Here is a 27,856-nt window from a genome sequence, read left to right on the forward strand (position 1 = left end):
TCCTTTGCTTTTGTGTTGTCAATAGTCCAGTAAGATTGAGGTTCTACCAGAAGTACTCAGATATGCAGTGGGCAATCGATAATTTCTACCTGGGCCCTGGATGCTTGGACAACTGTAGAGGCCATGGAGATTGCTTAAAGGAACAGTGCATCTGTGATCCGGGATACTCTGGGCCCAACTGCTACTTGACTCACACTCTGAAGGTAATGTTGAAGCCCCCGAAGGAAACATTTACTCGCACTGCAGGTCATACCTGAAGAAACATTGTCAGTGTGAGACTAATACTTTAGAACAGCATTCTTTGGGGACCCCAGTAAATAAATCCTTCAGATGGCAACTAAAGAATGTCTTAGGTTTCTTTAGATACAAGAATATTAGGATGGCCTCTAGTACAATTTATCAGTTTATAAAATAAACCCAGACTGTGTCAATGAAAGAACAAATACTCTGCTTTTTTTAAAGACTCCTAATTTGAAATCAATATTAATATTAAGTCTTCACTTTTTCAGTAGATGTTTGAAGGAAGATGCTGATGTTAAATGAAGCAAATAACCTACATTTATTATCACAGAGAAACAAATTTTCAAAAATGACTAAACAGTACCTGAATTTTTTTACTGAATTATAATTGACATACAATGTTATTTTAGTTTCAGGTATGCAACACAGTGGTTGGTCAATTCTGTACATTACTCAGTGCTCACCTCAATAAGCGTAGTCTCCATTAGGTCACCATCCAAAGTCATTACAAGATTATCATTACCTTTATTTTCATTCAGAAAATTCAGTGTTCTGGGGTGCCTGGGTGGCGCAGTCGTTAAGCGTCTGCCTTTGGCTCAGGGCGTGATCCCAGCATTCTGGGATCGAGCCCCACATCAGGCTTCTCTGCTAGGAGTCTGCTTTTTCCTCTCCCACTCCCCCTGCTTGTGTTCCCTCTCTCGCTGGCTCTCTCGCTCCAATAAATAAATAAAATCTTAAAAAAAAAAAAAAAGAAAGAAAATTCAGTGTTCTGATGTGCTGACTGCTGAAATGTGGTTGTGTATTAAGAGTAGAGAGGTCTTGGGGTGCCTGGGTAGTGCAGTCGGTAAGTGTCTGCCTTCAGCTCAGGGCGTGATCCCGGCGTTCCGGGATCGAGTCCCACATCAGTCTCCTCCGCTGGGAGCCTGCTTCTTCCTCTCCCACTCCCCTGCTGTGTTCCCTCTCTCCCTGGCTGTCTCTCTGTCACATAAATAAATAAAATCTTTAAAAAAAAAAAAAAGAGTAGAGAGGTCGGGGCGCCTGGGTAGCGCAGTCGTTAAGCGTCTGCCTTCGGCTCAGGGCGTGATCCCGGCGTTCTGGGATCGAGTCCCACATCAGGCTCCTGCTCTGGGAGCCTGCTTCTTCCTCTCCCACTCCCCTGCTGTGTACCCTCTCTCGCTGGCTGTCTCTCTGTCACATAAATAAAATCTTTAAAAAAAAAAAAAAAGAGTAGAGAGGTCATTCTTGGAAACTTTAGCTGTTACATCATTATTTAACGTGTAAAGTAAAGACAGTTGCCCAACACAGTTGCCATATAAGCATTTTATTTCTGTGAACAAATATAGTACATTCGTCATTGCAATAACAGAAAAACGACTAAGCCAAAAAAGCACAAGTGGCTGAAATCAAACATGTAAGTGGCAAACAATGTAAACCGAACCCATTCTGTCATTTTTTTTTCTATAAGACACCAACAACTTTGACTAATGAATCATTGAACTTTACATCAAAAACCAGGGATGTACTGTATGGTGACTAACATAATATAATAAAAAAATATTATTATAATATAAAAAAATAAAAAAGAACCAACAACTCTGGAATTAATAAGTTAAAAAAATAACATTGGAGCAATGCTCACTGTGTCTGAAGCTGTTGGTCTCTTTGTTATCAAATGAGGTTCTAACATGAGAATTCTAGCTATAGATAATAAATTAACTTTAAAAAAATCTAGTTTCCTTCCTGAACATTCAAATTTCATTAGTATTCTTCAGTTGGATAAGAAATTATACAAGTCTATATTATGAACTCCAATCAGACCTAGAATTTCTTTTTTTTTAATATTTTTTAATGTTTTTTTTATTATATTATGTTAGTCACCATACGGTACATCCCTGGTTTCTGATGTAAAGTTCGATGATTCATTAATTGCGTATAACACTCTAGAATTTCTAATAAGTGTTTACGTGGTTAACGGTGCATGTCTTCTGACTCTTGTGTTCTTACGGGTAAACCTCCATTTTTAAAATTGCATTTATTTGCTGGGGCGCCTGGGTGGCTCAGTCAGTTAAGCGTCCAACTCTTGATCTCAGTTCAAGTCTTGATCTCAGGGCCGTGAGTTCAAGCCCTGCATTGGGTGCCACGCTGGGCATGGAGCCTTTTAAAAAAAATGCATTTATTTGCTCACATCAGTAAGGTAAGGTAAGACTGACATGTGACTACATGACCATAACTCTAAAGATGATTATGTTCTGAGTTTCAAGAGAGTCCATTTAAATCATTTTAACTACACAGTAAGATACCAACAAGACAACTCATCTAAAGAAATGAAAAAGTACAGGTTTTCTGTATCAAGTTACTGCAATTGAAGTTTTAGCAAATTGTTTTCATGATACATCATTTCTATCATTTAAGAAACAAAAAACGAAAGAATCATACCTCAACACAGTACAAAACTATTATGGACAAAATGAATAGAAAAATCAAGATGTTTACAATGATGCGAAGGGATGAAATAATTTTGCATAAAATGCAGCCATAACGAACCCTAATATTTTGTTTATCTACTCTCTTTGGAAAATAGACTCTTCCTGGTTGTTGATCATTCTTAGAATAAACTGGAGACCTAGGTAAAATATTCTGTATTTTGAGTATTCCTCATCATCATCCTGAATCTTGACCCTGAAAAACATGTAAAACCTGACTTCCAAGGTTGATTTTCTTTTGACTTCATACAAAAACTTTGGCTTCAAACGTCCCTGCCTACCCATATAGACCTTCCAAGTTCACACTGTCCCAGAAGCTGAAGCAGTCTCCAAAGTGGGGGGCACACACTCCTGGGGAAAAACAAAATAATCCATTGAAAAATGTTAGGGAAAAAAGTGCTAGAACATCTGTTTTATTATATCTTATTTCTCTAAATTTTCATATTTTTTGTACATGTTTCATGGTTTCATAATAAATTACAATTATACTTTTATATGCAATATAGATAAATTATGCATTTGGAGAAAATATGCCTAAGTAACTTCACAAATAAGAATGTTACTATAGTCAATTTGCAGTTGCTTCATTTTAAGATTCTAGGCTTTAGAGACACCTGGGTGGCTCAGTTGGTTAAGCGTCTGCCTTCGGCTCAGGTCATGATCCCGAGGTCCTGGGATGGAGCCCCACATCGAGCTCCCTGCTCAGCAGGGAGTCTGCTTCTCCCTCTCCCTCTGCCACTGCCCCTGCTTGTGTGCTCTCTCTCTCTCTAAATAAATAAAATCTTTATTTAAAAAAGATTCTAGACTTAAAATTCCATAATTAAACATTATTTAATCACTTAAAATGATCTTAATATATGATGAAAAAGAAAGTTATAGGGATATCTTGGGTTTTTTTTTAAATATCTTCGGAAAAGCATTTGAAATCCAGCCCTTTTTTTTAAAGTCCAAGCTGAAACTATGTTGTCTAAACTATTCCATAGTTATTATCTGAAATTGTTACTTTTAATCACATCCCACTTATTTTTTTCCAGACTTTCCTGAAGGAACGCTTTGACAGTGAAGAAATCAAGCCTGATTTATGGATGTCCTTAGAAGGTGGAAGTACTTGTACCGAGTGTGGGATTCTTGCCGAGGACACTGCGCTCTATTTTGGGGGATCCACCGTGAGACAAGCTATTACTCAAGATTTGGATCTCAGGGGAGCCAAGTAAGTTGTTTTTTGTTATTTTTACTGCACCATCGCAAGTTGGCCCCAACGTAAGGAACACATTTATGGGAGAAGTTGTTATCCAGGACTTGAGCAGACTATTTGTTCTAATTCATTGTTCTGATGGATAATAATATGTGCTTGCATTCAGATTCCTGCAATACTGGGGGCGCATCGGTAGTGAGAACAACATGACCTCCTGCCATCGGCCCATCTGCCGGAAGGAAGGCGTGCTGTTGGACTACTCTACCGATGGAGGCACGTTTCAGGGGTGAAAGCCACACCTTGGAGCAGATTCCCAGTTTACGTCCAGTGCCCCTCCAGAAAAGTTTGTGCAAAGCTTTGCTGCTTTTGCAGTGACAATAGCAAAAATCACAGAGAGAAAGCTACAGATCTTAGTCATGTTTCGCTTCCATACATACGGCCTGTGTGTCCCACAGAATCTACCCACAAGGGGCGAAGAGAGAAATCACACTAAAAAATAAGCTCCAAGCTTTATGAATAAAGAAAAAAAAAATCTGTGTAACTGAAGTTTGATAATAAATGATACAATTAAGTAAATTTTATATGGTTTCCAAGTAAGATCATTTTTTAAAAATTTTAAAAGCTTGTGTGTGGACAAGCTTTTATAAACCTATAAGAAAACTACTGTGAAAGAAGATAGTCTGAATTCATGAGTCTTTCAAAGAATATTTTAATAAAATTTGATTGTATTATTTTGAAGTAGCTGAAACCAAACCAAAAATACCATGAAATCCTTAGAAGATCGGTTTTCGCAGATAGGTATCACTTGAATAACTAACAAAGAAATAAATGAACCTAAAGTATTTTAGGGTATGCAAAGGTGTTTCCTTAATTAATTTAAATATCCCACCTACAGTCTTATCAACTGATAAGAGGGAAAATTCTTATCAGTCCAACAAAATAAAAATTGCCTGGAATTAAAATAGCTATATTAAAAGATTAAGTTACTAGGAGTTCCTGTCCAGAAACATACAAAGCATGGATGTATCTCATTATTTATGAAAAATAATGCACGTAGCAACCTAGAACAAAATTTTAAGAACAGAAAATACATAATTTTTACTTTGGTGTTTTTATTTTTGGCCAAATATTTCTAACTACCCTTCCCCTCATACCATCAGCCTGATTTTGAAACAGTGGTGAACACTTACATTAAAGTCAGTGAAATCAACTCTCATTTCCTGGTTGAAGATTTCTTTGGGAGGCTTACGGTAGCTACAGTCTACTGTTGCTTTGTGGAGTTTTCTCCAGATATGTTACTACGTTGGTGTGTTTGTTACTATAGGAATTACTTGGACTTTGCTCCATGAGATGGATTACCAGAAATACATCTCTGTTCGACACGACTACATACTCCTTCCCGAGGACGCCCTCACCAACACGACTCGACTTCGCTGGTGGCAGCCTTTTGTGACCAGCAATGGACTCGTGGTCTCTGGAGTGGAGCGTGCGCAGTGGGCATTAGACAACATACTGATTGGAGGAGCAGAAATCAATCCTAGTCAACTGGTAGACACTTTTGACGATGGTAAGAATTTTGTGAGCCTTTTGTCTGCTTATGTCTTTAGATGAGTTACTACATGAAAAGCATTCAGAAGAGTAGCACGTATTCACTGCTCGACAAATGGTAGCTATTCTTTCACCCAGTGGCTTATAAATCTTCAAAATTAACTTTGTTGAAATGTCAACTGAGAATTTAATAAATTCTATTAAAGGTAAAATGTCTAGGTCTAAACATAATATGAAATTTCAATATCCAAAATAATTTTAATTTCCTTAGAAATTTCTGCACCACAGAGATGCACATTGCCTTGTTTACAAAGTGTGCCAAAAATTTTGTAATAGTGCAAGTCAATAGACTAGCAGTTACGTTTTTTAACTTGGGTAATCATTATGCGAGCATTTAATACTGTTTTCTAAATTTGATTAATCACCTTGGATTTATATATTGTACCGATTACATAAAAATCATTCTTAAAGAGTAAGCAAAAAGGCAGAGCATAGACATTTAAGTAATTCGACAATAAACCAATCAGTTCAAGAGAGTAACATGCCATATTGCTTCCAATTTACCTTAACAGAAGGTACTTCCCATGAAGAAAACTGGAGTTTTTACCCTAATGCAGTAAGGACGGCAGGATTCTGTGGCAATCCATCCTTCCACCTCTACTGGCCGAATAAAAAGAAGGACAAGACTCACAATGCTCTCTCCTCCAGAGAACTCATTATACAGCCAGGATATATGATGCAGTTTAAAGTAAGAGGAAGTGGCTCTTCCAGACAGAATATAGCATTACATTTGGGGACGGAGGGTGGGGAGAATGCTTACTTGAACAACTTTAAGGAAATGATTGATTTCATTCATTAAAAGGGACTCTATCTTATGAATAAAAGAAGTAACCTTTAGCAAAGGCCTTTATTGGATAGGATTATTTGAGCATAGATAAAATCAATTAGTATGTTGGGACATAGCAAGAAATGTAACTGTATTGTATTTCATGTATATAATCTTGAGTTTGGTTTCCCAAACCCTGGAAATCAAGAGCTCATATAGGTACCTCTGCCTTCTCTGCCTATTTCTCTCTCTCTTTCTCACACACACACACACACACACACACACACACACACAATTTATGTACCTCTTTCTCTTACTCTACACTGATTTCATATATTAAGCCACTTTCTATCCTTTTCCATCATGTCTCTCTATTTTTTTGTCTCTGACTTCTAAACACAAAGGTATGCAGTAGCCCAAATCCTCAGATTTAAGAAGGACTCTCAAATCCTCAGATTTAAGAAGGACTCTCAAATTCTTTACATGCAAATTTTATTCATAGAGGAGGTTAAAAGAGAAGTCATAGGAGAGCATTAATAAATAATCAGAAAGATAAAGCAATATCAATTGATGTTTTTCTCATTATAAAACATATTTTTTAAAAAAGGGTATTACAGAAATACACTTTACTAGATCATTTTAAAGACAAACATTGGTTGTTTATTTAAAACATTTATTAAATGTTTTAAAAAGATGTCCTACAATGATGGTTCATAGTAAGAATCCTTTCTAGCAGGAATAAAAATGTATTCACAGCTGGTAGGAGAGAGAAATGGGAAGCTGTCGTTTAATGGATATAGAGCTTCAGTTTTGCAGTATTTAAAATTCAGATCTTTTGCAAAAAAGAGGGGGTGGGGTATTCACTGTTTTCCTCAGCTTTATGTTAAACTTTCCTTCAGAGACTAAAGAGTGAGGAAATATCCCCAAATGCTATCACTTCCTAGGACTAGCCTTAACTTAGTGGCATAAAGGTTGCTCAAGGTCATATTCAGTGATACACCACCCCTAATTCCAAGCCACCTCCTTTAGGAGTGAACATTTTCCCTCTAGCAGGCCCACACTGGGCGCCTATCAAAGTCATCATATTGGATTAAGTTGATTGGAGCTTTCTGTCTTGCTGCCTCTGTCAACTCAGGAGTGAAGAGATGGACATCTTCTCTAACCAAATCCATTTGTTTAAAAAAAAAAAAAAAAGGTTGACCCCAGAAATGTAATACTTAAAGTATCACCAACACTGCATTTTTCTAAGTCACCATAGACTTTTTCTAAACTTCACCTGTTTCTTACCTTTCCTTTCCGATCTGTACCCCTGGGCACTGTCGTCTTTGCCCTCCCCAGCTGGTGCCATCATGCTCTTGTCCCTTGGCCCTGGGTTCTCTGCCAGTTCTCCTTTTACCTCCTTGGAATCTACTTCTGCCTCCTTTCTGGCTTTTCTTCTTCCTGCATCCCTCTAGATGTCAACATTTTGCAGTCCTTCTCCACTCTCTTCTCTCTTAGATATTCTCCCCATTGGGAATTCCATTCATCCTTTGGCTTCTGGTATATCTTTAAGACAGCTCCCAGATCTGCCTTTCCAATCTTGACTGGTTCACCAACAATTAATTCAGGACTTTTACATTCTGGGTACATTTCTACACCTTCGTCGTACTGGCATCTCAGCTTGCAATGGCGAACAGTGAATTTCATCTCTTCCCTCTTCCTACCAGCTCCTCTTTCTGGTTTTCCTGTTTGTATTGATGGCACTACCTTTGACTTATTCATCAGCTTTAAAAGTTGAAGTAGTCTTTGATTTTTCACTTTTCACATCTAACCAGCTACCGCAGCCTTATTTTTTTTAAGACTTTATTTATCTATGAGAGAGAGAGAAAGCATGTGATGGGGGGAGGGGCAGAGGGAGAAGAAGAAGCAGACTCCCCGCCAAGAAGGGAGACCGACTCAGGACTTGATCCCAAGACCCCAAGATCATGACCTGAACAGACGGCAGATGCTTAACTGACTGAGCCACCCAGGCGCCCTACTGGAGCCCTGTGATTCTAATTTCCAGTGTCCCTGGCACCCATCCCATCTTCTCTGTTTGCACTATTCCCACCTGCATTCTGGCCCTCGTTAAATCAGTAGTCCAGTAATTAGTCTTTCTTTCTACTCCCACCTATCCTTCAACAGCACAGTCAGATTGATCTTTAAGAGACAGCTCTGAGCACATTATTCCACTGCTCATAAACCTTTAATGGCTCCCCATTGCCTAGCAGACTAAGGTCAAAAGCCATAGACTACAGTTCGTGGTCTACCAAACTCAACTAATCCGTCTCACCTTCTCTCCCAGTATTCTACACCTTCTACACCTGGACCAAAACATACCACATGCCGTGTCTTGTAGACATGGCACAGTGCCTTCCCCCCTATGTGTCTTTGCTCGCGCTTCTTCCACCTAAATATGTTTCCCCTACCTCCACCTCTCAGACTCTTCCCGTTCTCCAGAGGCAGCTCACATGCACCCTATTTGATTAATTCTTTTCTGTTTTGTTTTAGTTGAAGTATATTTGACATATACCTTCGTGCAAATTTATGATGTACAACATGTTGACTTGGTAGATAGATATATATTCTGTAATATGATTGCCATTATAATGATAGCACCTCTATCATGTCACGTAATCATCATTTCTTTCTTGTGCCTGGAATAATTAAGATCTTCCACTTCTGATGAATTATTTTTTAATCCATTTAATCAAATACAATCTCTTCTTCTTATGAAGCACCACAGTATTTTAGTTATATCTTTTATGATTTCCATTTCCATTATTGGAATATGCTTCTTATTCTCTCTCTGAAGCCAGGGCTGTTTTATTCATGAGTGTATGGCCTGAAATTTTTAGCACTAACCTTCCCCAGTATCAGCACTAAAATAGGACATGTTGATTATTAGATGATTAGGGCTTAAATTTAAATCACCAAAGTTTTATAGCACTTATACATTATTAATGACTCAAACACTTAATTGCATATAATATGGAAAGCTTTTATTCATATGGAAATGGAAAAACCCTAATAAAGAATATTAAGTAATTAAAACTTACTATTTTTAATTATAAATAGAAATTCATGATAGAAATGTAGTAGCATCAGGAAGTTAGGCTATCAATGAAAATATTTTGAAACAGTGACACTTTGAGTTTCTTTCCATTAATTCTCCAAATGTTACTTTCCTATTGGCCAAATTATCTTCCCTAAATTTATGATTAATATGTTGTTATATTAATTAAGTAAATAGAAATAGTACTTTTTTGTTTGTTTTACTACTTACTCATGAATATCATTCTGTTTACAGCAAGCTCTGATTAGTATGGAATGCCTTTTACTCCTGGAGAGGCATCTGACTCTCAATCTTACTAAAACTGCAAACTTGGCGGGTAGAAAAGCTGAAGAACAATAGCATAATCCAGAAATATTAAAATTAGCTAGCAAGCTAGATCGATAGATAAAAATTGGGCCTGGAAAATAAATTGGGCCTGGTCATTTCTGTACTAGTCTCAAAGGTTAAGAGCTTGCTCTTTCAACTTTTTGTTTTTATTATTGAAGTATTATTGACATAAAATGTTATATTAGTTTCAGGTGTACCACATAGCGATTTGACATTCTGTACGTTACTCAGTGCTCACCACGATAAGAGTAGTCACTGTCTTACAATAAGTCACTAACTTACAATGTTATTACAATATTTTCACCGATTTCATCCATTCCCCCACCCTTCTCCCCTCTAGCAATCACCAGTTTGTTCTTTATAAGTCTATTTCTGTCTCTTCATTTGTTTTGTTTTTTAGATTACAGAAATAAGTGAAATCATATGGTATTTGTCTTTCTCTGACTTATTTCACTTAGCATAGTACACTCTAGATCCATCCATGTTGTCACAAATGGCAAGAGCTTATTTTTTATGGCTGAGTAATATTCCATTGTATATATACCCCATATCTTTGTCCATTCGTCTCTTCATGGACACTTGGCTTGCTTCCATATCTTGGCTATTTTAAGTAATGCTGTAGTGAACATAGAGGTGTGTTTATCTTTTTGAATTAGCGTGCTCATTTTCTTTGGTAGATACTTAGCAGTGCAATTACTGAGTTATTTGGTATTTCTATCTTTAATTTGTTGAGGAACTGCCATACTATTTGCCATCGTGGCTGTACCCAGTATAGATTCCCACCAACTGTGCCCAGGGGTTCCCTTTCATCCACATCCTCGCCAACACTTGTTATTTCTTATCTTTTTGATACTAGCCATTCTGATTTTTGTGAGGTGCTATCTCATTGTGGTTTGATCTGCATTTCCCTGATGATTAGTGACGTTGAGCAGCTTTTCATGTGCCCGTTGGCTATCTGTATGTCCTCTTTGGAAACATATTCAGGTCCTCTGCTCATTTTTTAATCAGATTTTTGTTTGTTTGTTTGTTTGTCTTGAGTTGTATAAGTTCTTTATATATCTTGGGTATTAATCCCTTATCAGATATATCATTTGCAAATATCTTCTCCCATTCAGTAGGCTGCCTTTTTGTTTTGTTGATGGTTTCCTTCATTGTGCAAAAGCTTTTTATTTTTCTATAGTCTGAATAATGTATTTTTATTTTTCCCTCACCTAAGGAAACATACACATAAATATGTTGTTAAGGCTGATGTCCAAGAGATTACTGCCTATGTTTTCTTTTAGGACTTTGGTCTCACATTTAGGTCTTATATCCATTTTGAATGTATTTTTGTATACAGCTAAGAAAGTGGTCTAGTTTCATTCTTTTGCATGTTGCTGTCCAGTTTTCACAACACCATTGTTGAAGAGACTGTCATTCTCCCATTGTGTGTTCTTGCCTCCTTTGTCACAGATTAATTGACCATATAAATGGGGATTTATTTCTGGGCTATCTATCCTGTTCCATTGATCTGTGTGTCTATTTTTGTGCCAATACCATAATGTTTTGATTACTACAGCTTTGTAGTATATCTTGAAATCTGGAATTGTGATACCTCCAGCTTTGTGCTTTTTTCTCAAGAGTGCTTTTGCTATTTGGGGTGTCTTGTAGTTCCATTCAAATTTTTGTATTATTTGTTTTAGTTCTGTGAAAAATGCTATTGGTATTTTGATAGGAATTGCATTGAATCTGTAGATTGATTTGGATAGTATAGACATTTTAGCAATATTAATTCTTCTAATCCGTGAACATGGTATATTTTTTCATTTGTTTACATCGTCTTCAATTTCTTTCATCACTGTCTTACAGTTTTCAGAGTGTAAGTTTTTCACCACCTTGATTAAATTTATTCCTGGGTGGTGTTTTTTTGTGGGTTTTTTTTTTTTGGTGTAATTGTAAATGGGATTGTTTTCTTCATTTCTCTTTATGCTACTTTGTTATTAGCATATAGAAATACAACATATTTCTGTAAATTAATATTGTATCCTGCAACTTTACTGAATTCATTTATCAGTTCTAACAGTTTTTTGGTAGAGTCTTTAGGGCTTTCTATATATAGTATCATGTCATCTGTAGATGGTGACAGTTTTACTTTTCTTTTCCAAGATGCCTTTTATTTCTTCTTCTTCTCTGATTGCTGCAGCCAGAACTTCCAGTACTATGTTGAATAAAAGTGGTGAAAGAGGAAATGCTTGTCTTATTTCTGATCTTAGATGAAAAGCTCTCAGGTTTTCCACCACTGAGTATGATGTTAGCTGTGGGTTTTTCATATATGGCCCTAGTTATGTTGAAGTATGTTCCCCCAAACCCACTTTGTTGAGATTTTTATCATGAATGGGTGTTGAATTGTGTCCAGTGCTTTTTCTGCATCTCTGAGATGATCATATAGTTTTTATCCTTTCTCTTCTTAATGTTATATATCACATTGATTTGCAAATATTGAAATATCCTTGCATTTCTGTAATAAACCCCACTTGATTATGGTAAATGATTGTTTTAGTGTATTGTTGAATTCAGTTTGCTGATATTTTTTTGAGGATTTATTTGTTTATCTACGTTCATCCTTGCTGGCTCAATTGGTATAGCATGCGACTTTTGATATCAGGGTTGTGAGTTCAAGCCCCATGTTGGCTGTAGGGATTACTTAAAATTAAACCTTTAAAAAAAAAAAAAGAATATTGGCTGGGGTGCCTGGGTGGCTCAGTTGGTTAAGTTTCCAATTTTTGGTTTCAGCTCAGGTCATGATCTCATGGGTGGTGGGATTGAGCGCTGCATCAGGCTGTGCTCTTAGGGGGTAGTCTGTTTGAGGATTCTCTCCTTCTGCCCCTCCCCCATTTCATAAATAAATAAATCTCTTTTTTTTTTAATTATATTTTCTTGTAGTTTTCTTTTTCTGCAGTGTCCTTGTCCAATTTGGGTATCAAATTAATGCTGGCCTCATAGAATAAATTTGGAAATTTTCCTTCCTCTTTTATTTTTTAGAATAGTTTTAGAAGAATAGGTATTAACTCTTCTTTATTTGGTAGAATTCATCTGTGAAGCCATTTGAGGGGACTTTTGTTTGTTGGGAGTTTTTTAATTACTGATTCAATTTTGTTACTAGTTATCAGTCTGTTCAAGTTTTCTCTTTGTTCCTGATTCATTTTTGGAAGATCGTATGTTTCTAAGAATTTATCTGTTTCTTCCAGGTTGTCTAATTTTTCAGCATATAATTTTTCATAGTCTTCTCTTATAATCCTTGTATTTCCGTGATGTCAGTTGTTATTTCTCCTTTTATTTCTAATTTTATTTATTGGAGTCCTCTCTCTTTTTCTTGATGAGCCTAACTAAAGGTTTATCAATTTTGTTTATCTTTTCAAACAACCAGCTCTTGATTAGAAATAGTACTTTTTTAAACCTTAATTCTCATCTTCACGCAAAGTTGCATCTTTTTTATTCCCTTCCTCATTTTTTTTATTCCCTTCCTCATTTTTTTTATTATGTTCAGTGAGCCAGCATATAGTATCAGAACTCAAAAAAATGTATTGTTGGTGTTCTAGCAGGCTGCTCTGTAAAAACTTCTCTGAATATTTGTTGATTACTTTTGAGAGTTATAGTTTAGAGAGAGGGAATTTCTAATTAATGATAGGCATTTAATCTTACCTGTACATATTTGTTGCTGATGTGTGTTTTAGATTGTGGTGGGTTGCGAGGCCACTTCGTGTGGTGACCTTCATTCCGTCATGTTGGAGTATACTAAGGATGCAAGGTTTGTGAAATAACTTTTTATGTTCCTCCAAACTTGACTACAACTTCAAATGGTTATCTATTTTTAAAGCAACTACAGAGAAGCAACCTTTTATATTAAAAGTACAGTTTATGTTCATTTCACATGTATTCATTGCCTTTATATAAGATTTACATGTATGTCTTATTTTCAGATTTTTCCTTCAGACCAAGAAAAATAATTTTTCATACTAGGCTGGCTGCAAGCCAACAAACTTTTTTTCTCTTAAAATAAGCAAGATGCTACGTTTGTCCTCAAAGTAGAATTCTCTTTTATTCATATGGCTCATTTTCAACCAATCTTAATGAGAATTTAGAAAAAATATGCTTCAGCCTGAGTCACATGTCCTGAAGCATAGTGAAAGTCTGACACAGTGCAGTTACTTTATTGGGATGTTGATAGCCCTGTCTCCCACCACCACTTTTGAAAGTGAATTATGGGGAATTAAGTTTGGGTAAACAGAGAATTTTGTCAGTTGACTCCAGGTATATTTCTGGTAATAATATCAGTAGGAGGGAGCCACTAGGATCCAGCAGTGTGCATGCTATGATTTTATTCTGTTATCTGTGAATATATTCTTGTGCTGGTAAAGAGTTAGAGTATATCTTCTGTGAAATTATTTTCAATTTTCCTTTTCATTGTTTGTATAAATATATACAGGAAATAGAAAACTTACATTAAAATACCTCAATTTAACCCAACCCCAAAGCGTTACATTGACATTAGTCAGGTCATCTATTTCTCTTAAGAGTTATCTACCATAACCTCTGTGGTTTCTGCAGGTCTGATTCCTGGCAGCTCGTTCAGACCCAGTGCCTTCCTTCCTCTTCAAACAGCATCGGCTGCTCCCCCTTCCAGTTCCATGAAGCCACCATCTACAATGCTGTCAACAGCTCAAGCTGGAAGAGGATTACCATTCAGCTGCCTGACCATGTCTCCTCCAGGTAAATTGCATACTGAAGTAAACTTGGTAGAATTATCTGGCAGTCTCTGCAGAGCTCATGCAGTGAGATTCCATTACAACTGTGGTACTCTCTCCCACCTTTCACCAACCCATGCTCCCAGATGGCAATGGCATGACCCAAGAAGAAATAGGAAGACATGGGATCTTTTCTGTAAATGCTACAGATCTCAAATTTGCTTTTGATGAAATACCACAGCACATGCCAAACTCAATCACAGACCCCAGATCACAGACGCTCAAAGACCTGGAGTTGGCACCATATCTGCTCCAGGGCTCTGTGATTCCCAAAGGCTGCACTACTCATCCCATATACAAATACCCTCTGGGGTGTGCAGGGCTGGTCCCGTTACATGCAACCACAGGATAAACATAATAGGGTGCAATCTTCCTAGAGCAGCGTTCACTTTACTCAAAGATTTGGAAAATGATATACCTCTATGAGAAAAATGGACACAAATTTATTATGGAATAGAATAAGAAACTCACATCAAACTCTCAGGGAAGGTACAAGCTTCCAGAATGGCACTTTGGGAGATATCCCCAGAGTCTGAAGTGTACAAGTTCATTCACCTGTACTTGGGTGCTTCAAGGAAAACCCTCGGGACATCCTTTTCTCAGAAATAGTCCCAATTCCCAGGGCTGGAGGTGGGACACAGCCACGGGAAGTAACAGCCTATTGAATCCCTTCTGCTCTCTCTGGACTTTCAGTGCGACACAGTTCCGCTGGATCCAGAAGGGGGAAGAAACGGAGAAGCAAAGCTGGGCGATTGACCACGTGTACATCGGAGAGGCTTGCCCCAAGCTCTGCAGTGGGCACGGATACTGCACCACGGGCGCCGTCTGCATCTGTGATGAAAGTTTCCAAGGTCTGAATCCCAGACTGTCTCTTCTAATACAGAGGACCAGGAGGTTCTCCTCATTTCAGCATGTATACGAAGGGCACTAGGGGGGACGTCTGGGTGGCTCCATTGGTTAAGCATCTGCCTTCAGCTCAGGTCATGATCCCAGAGTCCTGGGATGGAGCCCCCTGTTGAGCTTCTTGCTCAGCGAGGAGCCTGCTTCTGCCTCTGCCTGCCGCTCTGCCTGCTTGTGCTCTCCCTCTGTCAAATAAATAAATAAAATCTTTAAAAAAAAAAAAAAGTCCACTAGGAAAGAAAGAAAAACTCCAGCCCTGAGAGATTTGAGATAGATGACACACTCTTTGATCACAGAATTATTTATCTTTGGAATGAAGTATCAAGGATAATTTTCTGCTGTGTTCCTTAAAGTATTTTTTTAAATGCAGAATTCTGGGGCACCTGCGTGGCTCAATCGATGAGGCGGCCAACTCTTAATGTCAGCTCAGGTCATGATCTCAGGGTCATGAGAACAAGCCCCACATCAGGCTCCACGCTGCACATGGAGCCTGCTTAAGATTCTGTCTCTCTTCCCCTCCTTCTGCTCATGCACTCTCTCATTTAATTAATTAATTAATTAAGTCTTTAAAAAAAATAAAATACAGAATTCTATAGCACTTCACATTCCCCATCCTCCATATAACTCCCTGCCCCAGCCACTACCCCCAACACTTTACTTTCACTTCTGGGCCTCTCTCTTTCCTGGCCTAGCTGCCCATCTCTGGATACTTTGTCAATTTTCCTTCTTTCTCAGTCTCTCCGATAGCAGCTGCCCCTGTCCTGTCAAGATACAGCTGATGATTCAAGATATTCTGTTTTCCAGGTCACTTTGTCTCACACACACACACACACACACACACACCCATGACTCAAAAAAATACATTTTTATTGCTTGGGCTTGTAGAAGCTGAGTATATGATTTGGGACCCAGTATCTACTCAATTCCTGACATCATAGGAAATTGCTCCCTTGGCCTAAGAGAAGGCCTGCAGCCTGCTTTCCTTTGATGCAGGGTTTCCAACAGGTTTCTATTGTTACAAAGTCCATATAATCACCATTATATCCTCAGAGCCTAATGCTTGGCATATAGCCATGCCCAATGAATCCTTTTTGAATGAATTCTTACATTGCCTTATACTTTACTATTTACACAGTGTCCACCAATTTATTCAGCAGAGTCATTTAGTACTTATGATAGCCCCATAGCTATGTTTCATATAATTATTCCCACTTTACAGGTAAAGAAACGGAGACTCAGGGAACTTAAGTGACTTGCCTAAGATGACACAGCTAGTCAATATCAGAAAGAAGACCATTACTCGGTTTTTTCCAGTCAACCTTGCTGTCTCTCATAATCGAGAGAGTTATCTGAAGAGGAGCAGAATTATACAGCTTCCCCAAGGGGAAGTTTTTACATTGTAAAAATCCACAGATTTGACTTCGGGAGTAGAATATATTTAGATTTCTTGCTTGATGCTATTTCCTGGCCTCCAAATGAAATGAGTATGATTAACGTAGACACTGTACATCTCTCATGTCATAAATTACTTAGCTGTCATCTCGTTCCTCTGGTGTCATCACTGCTGAGACCAGCTGGTTCTGTCCATGTCTTAGCTGGAGAACTTGAACTTTAGGCAAATGAACAAATCAGATGCTTCACAAGGAGTTCCAGAGGTCTGAAATTTGCCCTCTCCCCTGATCCAACAGAGCTATGACCTTTTGATTTGGAACTACTGTAGATGTTTAGGGAAGTTGTGCTGGTCAAATCAAGGGCAAATGCAAACACATACACATTTGCTAATGTTCTGTCTTAAATGCCCATATTTCAGCTCAGCGGTCCCATCCTTCCAGCCTATTCACTATTCATTTATTTATATCACCTTATTATTGCATATCTTATACGTGCCAAGTATTGTGTTAGGTGCTAGAATCCAACAAGGAATAAAATGCAGACTCTGCTCTCAAGACTTGAGTACAGAGCTGGAAGAATAAGAATATAATTTACGCCATTTTCTGCTACAAAAGCATGCTGGGGAGAAACAAATTAGGTTGGCTTCTCATCCCAGGGTGAGAGCCATCCACCAAGACCCATCCTTGGTAAACATGCAGCCCGGCCTGATGCTGGGTATTTACACAATCGATTCATGTGAGCACTGGGTACATTAGCACCTACACAATGTAGCACACATTCACTCGAAGATAGTGGGATTTTTTTTCAAGAATGGAAGCCAATAATTGCTCCAATACAGAAAAAAAAATTTATTTCTGGGAGTCTGTATCTGCTTAGTATGTTGTTGTTCTTACAGTAACAAGAATGGATTAAGCCTAATTCGAATACTTCACTTTAATGATGTTGCTGCTTCTAGCTAACTTGCAATTATTCCCTTCCCTCTAGGTGACGATTGCTCTGTTTTCAGTCATGATCTTCCCAGTTATATCAAAGATAATTTCGAGTCAGCAAGAGTCACTGAAGCAAACTGGGAGACCATTCAAGGTGGGGTGATAGGAAGTGGCTGTGGACAGCTCGCACCCTACGCCCATGGAGACTCACTCTATTTCAATGGCTGTCAGATAAGGCAGGCGGCCACCAAGCCTCTGGATCTCACTCGAGCAAGGTAACCAAACTCCTGCGTGGTAGTTCAGACACAGAATTGGTCTCAAGACTGGTCACTTTCCGCTGTCTGTTAAATATAATCAGGAACTTCACGGCATGGGTGTCAGGAAGCAGTAGAGACCTAAATGTCGCTTGAATTTGGTAGAAGGAAACAATGTATGTTTTCACAACTCAAAGTTATGCTTTGCTTCAATCTGTTGTAGAATTACCTTGTTTTTTTTCACATACACTGGCTGAGTGGTGGGGACATAGCATAAGCCAGGAGAAATGGCCAAATATAAAAAACTGATAAGTCCATCAGATCAGCATGTTATATATACCTTAAACCTACACGATGTTTTATGTCAATCATGTCTCAATAAAGTTGAAAAGAAATAACGAAAACATTTTAAATTGGCTGTAGATGACCTATATGGATAATTTAATGTTGACTATTTGCAAGTATGTAAATATAAATGTATATGTGAAGTAGATTTGTCGTCAGGCAAACATATACCTATATTTAGCATGTCTAGTTATAATAAACAGAAATGGAGAATCAATTCACATGTTCTCGGAGCTGCTTACTAGTGCAGAGTAGAGTGGACAGAGACGGTGCAAATCGACCAGGGAAGTGACAGAGAAAAAGACACCCCAGGAACGTGGGGTTTCCTTCCCCACCTGCTCATTCCCAGATCTGCCACCTCATCCAGTGCAAACATGACTTTCTGTCTGTGTAATTCAAAAAAAGATTCCAAGCTTTCTGAAGATTGCAAAGTACTGGACTAGAGTATTCATGGACTGCTGCAAAGTGTTCAGGAACTACAAGGATATTTGAGAATTAGACGCTTGGTTAATAAAAATATAGATGTTTGCTTAAGGCTTTTGACTTTGGAAGATATTAGTAAAGTGTTTTCAGAGGCAGAAAGGCAAGCTTAGGGTCTTCCAGTATGATAAACAATAAAAATACAATTAAGTCCTGTGTGGTAACCATGGAGGTTCCAAAAGTTATGTTCATCCATCCCTTGTTTTCCTACCAGAAAGATGGACTTAATCTGGGAACAGCCTGATGTTTCCCTTGACCCCATATACAGCAACGAGTAGCTGCTTAATGAACAATTGCACACCAAGTTGTGCAAGCAAGTTTAAGTTAATTTATGCATTCACAAGTGTGAAGTCTACCGCTTTATGTCACCAGCTCCCGTAAATGGCACTACTCTGTTTATCACTAGGCCTCCTATTAGGATAGATTTCTTATGTTAAAAACTGTATCGTAAAGGGCAAGGATGCCCATGAGGAGCAGAAAGACACTTCAAACAGAATCACAGACATGGTCCAGAGCCTGCCTGTCCAACTCCATTTTCCTTCCGCTCTTATCTCCCAACATCCTCTCCTAAAATAGACGTGATGATTTATCCCTTTGCAGATGCTATTCAGCTTGGAGCTATTTGTTTAAAAACAAAAAAAAAGTATGTAGTATAAATATTGTGGTTTTGTTCCTGGTCCTGTCTCTGTCCTCATGCCTGTTTGACCCATATTACCTTCCAGAGAATAGAAGGTATTTCAGGTGAAATACTCTTAATAAGCCAAGAAGAGCACAGGCCTTTTGAAAGTCAAAATTGTTTTCTTTGTGTAGAAAACTTGCCTTCTGAGATTATTTCTCATAGGTGGGAGGTAAAGGTTAATATAAATACATTTTTTAATTAGCATGCCTTAGTCCTAAGACTGGATGCTTCCATTTCTACTCTCTGACCTGAGAAATTATAGACTTTAGGATCAGGAAAGGTCAAAAAAAAAAATTAGAAAGTGTAAGTCTTCTAATACTCCTTGACGCACGTTTCCCTGTATTTTCAGCAAAATCATGTTTGTTTTGCAAATCGGGAGCACGTCGCAGACAGATAGCTGCAACAGTGACGTGAGCGGCCCACACACCGTGGACAAGGCCGTGCTGCTGCAGTACAGTGTTAACAACGGCATTACGTGGCACGTCATCGCACAGCACCAGCCCAAGGACTTCACGCAGGCCCAGAGGGTGTCCTACAATGTCCCCCTGTAAGTGGCCCGAGCAGAAAGGCATCATGTCACCCTCGATCCCTGGGAGTCACTGAGATCGAGCTCAAAGCGTGAGGTTCCTACGCCAACACCACCCAAATCGGTGGTGGCAGAACCAAGATGCGCCCGGATCCCCAGAGTTGTGTTGCTGTTTCCTGTTAGGCGAGGAGGAGGCGCAAGAGGGAAGAGAATGTAACAACTACACGCAGGGGCGCTTTTTGCCTGTTTCCCTTTCTCTAACGGGTATTTCCAGTCCTTTAGAAAAGAACATTTTTAATTTTCTGGGTGCACTCCTTTGAAAGTTTTCTGAGGATAGGCAACGGTGTCACTGTGGTCCAGCACTGTACCCCCACTTTCTAGCACCGAGCCTGTCACACAGAAGGCATGGCCCGTGCCCCAAATTCGGTCTCTTCCAGCTCCTCCTGGAGCAAGGGGAAGCAGAGAGGGAGAAGGAAACGGATTCCAAGTCCTTGGGTCGCCAATAAAATTGAATGCTGCTCAGAAGAGTACGGTGACCTAAGCAGATCCGAATTCCATCCCCTCAGTTGTGTTGATTGAGACCGGCCTGTTATCTTTGAGGTCTGGAAATGGCATAGCAGAAAGTTGTGCCTTCTAGCGGGTAACCTCTTTGTCTTTCTGTGACCCAGGGAGGCACGGATGAAAGGAGTTTTACTGCGCTGGTGGCAACCTCGCCACAATGGAACAGGTCATGATCAATGGGCTTTGGACCATGTGGAAGTCGTCCTGTGAGTATCTGATACATAGCGTACCATGTCCATTTCAGGAAGGTTTGAAATTCTTTTGCTATGGCATGGTCCTTAATTCAGTAACAACCGTTCTTGATGGGAAGCCCCCACAGGACTTTGGCCCACGCTCTTCAGCAACAGCAGTCTGTAGCTCGAGTCAACCTGAAGTAGCAAAGTCCCAAAAGCAATTTAATATGCCTTAGCAAACTTCAATAAGCAAAAGACGAGTCTGCGGATTTGACCATGTTAGTGAAATTGAGTAACACAAAAGTCTTGGGGAAATGGGGAACAATGTCTTTGCCACATCTGGGTTGCCTTATAAAATGGCATGACATCCTGAACAGAGAAGAGGTCTGTACTGGTCGAGGTACAGAGTATTTCTAGTAAGGGGCCCAATTACAAACCCCTGTCTGAGCCACAGATGCCCCAGGGATTCTTCCGTACAATGATGCGATCATCACTGGAGCGAGGAATTTGTGGTTTCGGATTCCCCCTGACCAATCCCAGCACCAGCACGTTGAGGGTGCTCCCCTGTGGTTTCTCCCGTGTAATAAAGTTGGCACTGCTCTCACCGAGCCAGGTTAACTGTTCCACAGAGAGATGACTTGCTTTTTCTCTAACAATCTAGTTCCTGTAGAACTGGAATGCTTATGTCTCGACGGGTTCGGACTGATGGCTCCAAGTGGTTGGCAAGGAGAGGCGAATCTTCTCGGTAGATAGGTTCAAATGTTCATTCTGTTTACCAAATCAAAAACGAAATCAGTCCTTTGGCTGATTTCAGTCATTTTGAAAGCAAACTTAAATGATTGATTGGTAGGCAAACTACCAGATTTGTTTTCTTTCAATCATAGCCATGAGCTGACTTTTTCAGTCTTGAGTTAGCCCTCGTCTTAGTTTTCACTGAGGCACCTGCTTGCATGGCATCCATATCAATCCCCAAATCCAAGAGCAACCTAGTCCCTACACAAGCCCCCACTGTGCGCTCTGCTGCTTTGGACAACTTGCTGGGCTCTGCCTCCACAAGACGAAGTTTAAAAGAACAGTCCAAACTCATTTGGATCTACATATGAGGCTGATGTTTTACTTAGACGTTGATTTCCTCAGAATACATTCTTCCAGGAGAATAGAATAACCTGGGCTCTAAAATGAACACGTATATATAGTAAGGCCAGAGATACATCCAAATAGACCAAAAACCAACCCTAGAGCCTTGCTGCCCTAACTACTTTCCTTTCAGAGCAGCACTTCTCAATCTGATTGAATATCAGAATCACTCAGGGGCTTTTGGAAGAAGCGTCCCTACAGATGATTTGATTTAAATTGATCTGCAGTGGGACCTGAGCATCAGTCTTTTTTAAAAGCGCCTCGGGTGATTCTAATAAACTGGTTCAGAATCAGATTTAGAGTCAATAAACACTTCTTATCTTTCAAGTCTCTTGCCAAGTCAGTTTACATTAATGGGGCTTCCTGTGCCTGACATAGCATTACCAACTCCTATGGAAATTTCAAAACTTGACAGTCCTCAAAAGAAGACAGCGAATACTGCCCCAGGATAGACATATCATGTGTGCAAGTGGATATTTCTCCTCCTGCCACCCAACTAAGCAAGTTCAGTTATCAGTTTCAGATTCCAGAGGTTTATCATCACCATCAGACCCTCCCTTAGACAAAATTAAAGAGCAGGTGGGCTCAGCCGTGCACATTGCCTCCCCTGGTATGAAATCACCCCTTTGCAACTTTGAAGCAGAACTCTGTTCTTTGTTCCCTGTTCTGGAACACCTGGGGCTGGTATTAATTTTTAGAAGCTGCCACCAGCATCATGATATTACTGTAAGAATCAAGTTCAGATGCTCTGGAATCTATCATCTCAATCATACCTGTTGTATCTGGTATTTTTCTGGAGAAATAATCTGTATTTGTAAAGACTTCACTTTGATTCCAGCTCCAGAATTTTAGTCCTTTGAAGAATTTATCACTTACCAGGCACCTGTCTGCTCTTACTCAGCATTATTCTCTCAGACTTTCAGGGCACTAAAACATTTTGAGTGAGGAAAGAGTGAATAGTTTCAGTGAATAATTTAAAAATTATAGCTTCACACATATCACCATATAATTTTATTTTTATGTATTACACAGGTAATTTTAAAAGCAAATGCTATCTCTTTAATGACATTTCAAAAACTTGTTAAAATTAAAGGAGTCACTTGGTTTTCTTTCCTTTTCTTTCTTTTTTTTTTTTTGGAGAAAAATACCAATACAGAGAAATTATATTTTCAGAACTATCTTTTTGATATTTTGCGCTTGTTTTAGGATTTAACATTTCTATACCACTGTACCTTTTCAAAGTACTTCTTTTCAGAAGAGTCAAAACTTTTAAGGCATTTACTAATTAATATGCCCTTGATAGCTCTACAGAATAATTACTTTAATTTACTCATTTGATAAGCTTAAAATAAAAAAAGAAAGTTCCAGAGAATTCAGAAAAACAAAACACAATCATTTTCCAGAGTGTCTTTCAACCAAATGAGGCACAAAGAAGCTATCCCAGATTCATTTCATGATTCACAAATATTACTAATTATAATTTTGCTACAGGGGATGTATATTTAGAAATACAGAGATAGAATACTCCCATATATCCCTAATAATTCAAAATATCCTTGAATTCACTATACTTTTTTATGATAACATTTAGTTATATAAACTAGTATGGCTAACTCCTCAAGTGTGGATGGGAAAGGAGACCGGGATGCAAATCCGAAGAGACACAAGCCCTACCTAACTGATTACTGCAAAGAGGGCTGCTAATATGTTTTTGCAACTAATGGTTGGAAAACCATTACATTTTTAGAACATATTTTCTTTTCTGAGTGCAGACTGGCCTTAATCTAGCTTTATTACCATAGTTTTGCTTCTGTGCATGTGCACTAAGGACACATGCTAAAAATCCCTAGAAAGAAAAATTGTGGTCACGCATGGTATCTTGAGTTTAACCTCACTACTGCCCATATTAACTAAGAAGAGAAATTAGTTTGGTGAGAGCAAATTCAGCACTTTTGAAAATATTTCAAGGTTTAGGAATGCATCCTAAATTAACAACATACATAATAAATGTGTAATCTAATGGTTTAATTCTAATATGGTCCATGTGGAAGGATTTGCATTTCATAAATATGGATGTACGGAGTGACAGGCCCCACACCATAACGATAAAAAGCACCATTTAGCATTTAACAAGCAAAGTTACTTATGCTTTATGCTTGTTTGAGAGTGAAATCTTTTCATTCTGGTGATGTTTTTCAATAAAACCTGCCCATGAAAAGCACTTTGTGACTATTGGCCCCACTATTCTGGCATAAAACAGATGGACTGAATTGACAGATGATTTTTTTCCAGCCTCACTAGCTTACCAAAAGGCCTTATTCTGTAAAGTCTGAATGATGTAGCATAACACAGTCACTGACGATCATGTCAGAAACCTAATTTCTCTGAATTCACTTGCTAGTATAGAACGTTTTCCAGTAAATGTTTGTGAACACACTTGGGCAGACCCCTCACAAGATCCATGCTGGTGGGGTTCTTCTTAGGATAAAAGAAAAGTATTGGTCTTAATCTTTTCTGTTGGGCACTCATCCTTCTATCCTAAGAATCTCCCTCACCCAAATATGCATTTCATTCACACATCACATCTTTTTGTGTACGTGTTTAAGTCACAACTTGTCATGTGTATAATGAAGTGGGCCAATTTTTGCATGTGTACCTTGAAAGCAAATTGCTCAGTAAAGAGTTTTTGTGAATTGATTTACTAAGAAGTGAATTTTTACCACATTACTGGGAATGAAAACCAATATGTTGCTAACTATGGTCTTAAACACATCTATCAGATTTTAATAATATGAGTGCCATCATGACCATCCCCTCATGCTATCCATTATCAAAATACTGTCATTTTTGGCACAAATGATTTATGGAAATGAGCATAGTACATTTGTTGCAAAGCATATTTATCCTTTATTAATTTGACTATGTTATCTGATGTAGAGGCTTTCTGTATTTTTTAAAGCCCATTCCTTAATATATTCAGAAATAAGTATTTCCTAAAATGTAAATAATTGAAAAAACAGATAGCAAAATTAATGTCCGTTATTAACTACTTCCGTATTTATACTTTATACGCAACATTTATGCCAAATGTAGTACTAAGCTACATGTACTTTGACATATGGTTATGAGCAAATATTGCATGTTGCATCACATTAAAAAGTTAAATATATGTTTATATTAGGTGTAGAAGGATAAGAAATAACTTCTTTAATTTTTATTTTCAAAAGAGATGAAAAATCCTATATTGCATCTAAGCCTGATCAGACTTTTATGACTAATCACAGTGCTGCATGCATTGAAAGGCATTTTTTAACTTGTGTTATATTTCATTATTTGCTGTCATTGGTTTTCCACTAGAGTAAGGTAAGTCCTCTTACTAATTCTGGGTAACTGTTGACTAATAGTTCCATCAGTGTTACCTATGTTAACAGAAGTGTTGTCAAAGACCTTTGCAATTAAGAAACGTTTTTTTGTGAAAACAAAGTCAGACATGACATTGAGAGATACTGGTACATTTGAAACCTATATCGTGTAAACTCAGAGTTCAGCAACCTTGTGGCAATTCTCTAATGAAAATGCAGTATCGGGCGCATAGAGTGCTAATCGGCACTGCTTCATTGGGCAACAAATTTGACTCCATACCTGGGACTGTATGAGGTGCTTTTGAAGTGCTCATAGTTTATAAGCTGTTGTGAGGGGAAAGTAAAACTAGAAATGTGTGTAAAAGACCGGGGGTTTTAATTAAATGCAATGTCTTTCAAAAGATCTATTGTGCTGGAGATGCGTGAGGGTAACTTGACTTTTTAATTCTATTCCATTTTAATAAATGAATTGGCAGAAGGTAGTGGGCTTATTCTTAATATTTGTGAGCTCTAGATCCTATCCTTAGGTAAGATTTCCCCTCTTTAATAGATAGTTACATTTGTCCTCTAATGGAGATACTTTAAGGCTTAGGAAAGAAGTTAAAATGATTATCATTTATTAATCATCTGCATATTATGCTAGAAGTTTCCATTTAGTCCTTACAACTCCCTGAGGTACACATTACCAGATATTATTTTCCTTCCTACTTAGCAGAGAAAATAAATATGAAATCTTTAACATTTGTGAGATGTATGAGCCTACACTTATTTCTGTGTAGCCTTCCTGAAAATGCATGGTCTTGAAAGTGGAATATCCAGCATCCTCTATGCAAGGGAGTTTCATTGATTAGTTTCAATGGCAGCTTCTCATCTGACCCTCACCAATATTTCTCTGGAAGATGTGACAGTCCACTGAATTCTTATTTCTGCATTCATATGAGGTGTCATTTATTGCATTATATGTTTTGGTAATAAAATTAATTACAGATCAGTAAAAAATACCTACATTTCTATGAGCTCAAATTACTTCTACCAAATCTCTGTCTTTCCCATTTCCATGAGAATCCATTAAAAATCAGTGGAATTTTTTTCATAATAATTAATGACCTAAGATACTGGCTCCAGTGAGGAGTAACAGTTCAAAAGACTATAATCATTCTTGAAAGTTCTTGTAATATCCATATTTCCTATGCAGAAACAGAGAAGTGTCTTATATTTCCATATCCTCCAAGTCCCTAAACTCACTCAGCATTAGTGGACATTTAAGTTAGCATTTCCAAGATGCCACTGTTGTTCATTCTCCCTTCTTTCAGTGACTGACAATAGGAGAATTTAAAAATGGACCAAGTTCTATGCCCAGCCAGAGCAAATCGATAGGTCTAGTAGTGTAGTTGATGTGCCTTGGGATGAACATTACCTACCTTCATTGGACTTACAATAAAAAATTACTTTTCCCTGTAATTGCAGTGGAAAAACAAATCTTAATTCTATCACACCTATTATTATTTTCGTTATAAGGTTATCTATAGCTATATATCTACATGTATCAGAAACAAAAACAGGCTCCACAAAAAAAATAAATAAGTAAACGTGAGATCTTTCCACTTGTGTAAGATTGCCCAGTCCTGTAAATTAGACAGTTTAGAAGCCACAATACCTGTTTAATGACCACATTGGTTTATTAAATGGCCTAAGAGGCAGATAGCAGTTTGGTATAGCTTCCCACATGCTTGATTTTAAAAAGCTTATGAACTAGAAAAACCTGCTTCTTTAGATTCCAACCTAACAGACTCCAGAAATATTTATATTTTACATATGAAAGTACTAGTTTCAAGAATGCTTTGAAAATGTGGCCATTTTTAATGTGGCTAGACAAACACAAGGCATCTATAGCAAACATGTGCGTCCACATTCTTAGGGATCCAAAGGCATGCTGCTGATATATATAAATTTATTCAATATTAAAGGGTATCCAATGAATCAAAATACCTTCTAAATGAAGTGTAAGCTTCCGTGCTGGACTGACTGTCAAGGTATTAAGGATCTGCAACCTGTTAATATTTATTTTCTTACATATAGCGATGGAGAATAATGAGCCAATAGTTCTATTAGAGAAGTTGCTTTAAAGCCATTAAACATGCACATCAATTTTTGTTAAAAATTGAATGCTCCTGTGTTCCCGTATATTGAGGTCACTTTTGTGTCACTCTAGGTTGCATTGGGATAACTAAATGTCTTGAATGTTCTGAGTTTTTTTTCCTATGTAAAATATTTTGACTATCTTAAATTCTCTTTGAGTACCTTATATCTTTAAACATGTTTTCAACAGAATAATTTTCATTGCTTTAACCTTGCAATTATTCTTTATAGTTAAAGAGTAATGATTTACAACAGGAATCCAATCAGTAAGTCACCAAAAGTTCAACAAACATGCCTTGACCACCCAGGGGTGAGGCAGGAGGCTCAGTTCTGTGGTGTGGGGGTGGGGGGAATGGGGGACAGGCCACTCCATCACCAGAACACAATCTTCATCCAAACCGGAAGATGAGCACTATGAGAGTTCAAAGTTGGGGGAAATCCCTTCAGCGAGCAATACGTAAAATGTGATACTGGGAAAAAAT

General features: G+C 38.1%; 1 protein-coding gene across 2 annotated transcripts in view; it reads left to right on the forward strand.

The window, feature by feature from the left end:
* The window catches only part of RELN (reelin), a 489,518-nt gene that overhangs the window by 458,304 nt on the left and 3,358 nt on the right, over window positions 1–27,856 (forward strand). Inside the window, exons 53-64 of one of the 2 annotated variants that reach the window (XM_034666797.1) lie at window positions 26–203; window positions 3,758–3,933; window positions 4,085–4,191; window positions 5,243–5,485; window positions 6,039–6,214; window positions 13,427–13,500; window positions 14,301–14,462; window positions 15,191–15,348; window positions 17,774–17,993; window positions 19,826–20,023; window positions 20,671–20,769; window positions 25,231–25,236. In XM_034666797.1, coding sequence (XP_034522688.1) covers window positions 26–203; window positions 3,758–3,933; window positions 4,085–4,191; window positions 5,243–5,485; window positions 6,039–6,214; window positions 13,427–13,500; window positions 14,301–14,462; window positions 15,191–15,348; window positions 17,774–17,993; window positions 19,826–20,023; window positions 20,671–20,769; window positions 25,231–25,236 — 1,797 coding nt within the window. The remainder of the gene's footprint in view (window positions 1–25; window positions 204–3,757; window positions 3,934–4,084; window positions 4,192–5,242; window positions 5,486–6,038; window positions 6,215–13,426; window positions 13,501–14,300; window positions 14,463–15,190; window positions 15,349–17,773; window positions 17,994–19,825; window positions 20,024–20,670; window positions 20,770–25,230; window positions 25,237–27,856) is intronic. The other variant, XM_034666804.1, reaches the window with a different exon arrangement.

This window comes from Ailuropoda melanoleuca, chromosome 1 (assembly GCF_002007445.2).
Source record: "Ailuropoda melanoleuca isolate Jingjing chromosome 1, ASM200744v2, whole genome shotgun sequence".
NCBI classification, from domain to species: domain Eukaryota; kingdom Metazoa; phylum Chordata; class Mammalia; order Carnivora; family Ursidae; genus Ailuropoda; species Ailuropoda melanoleuca.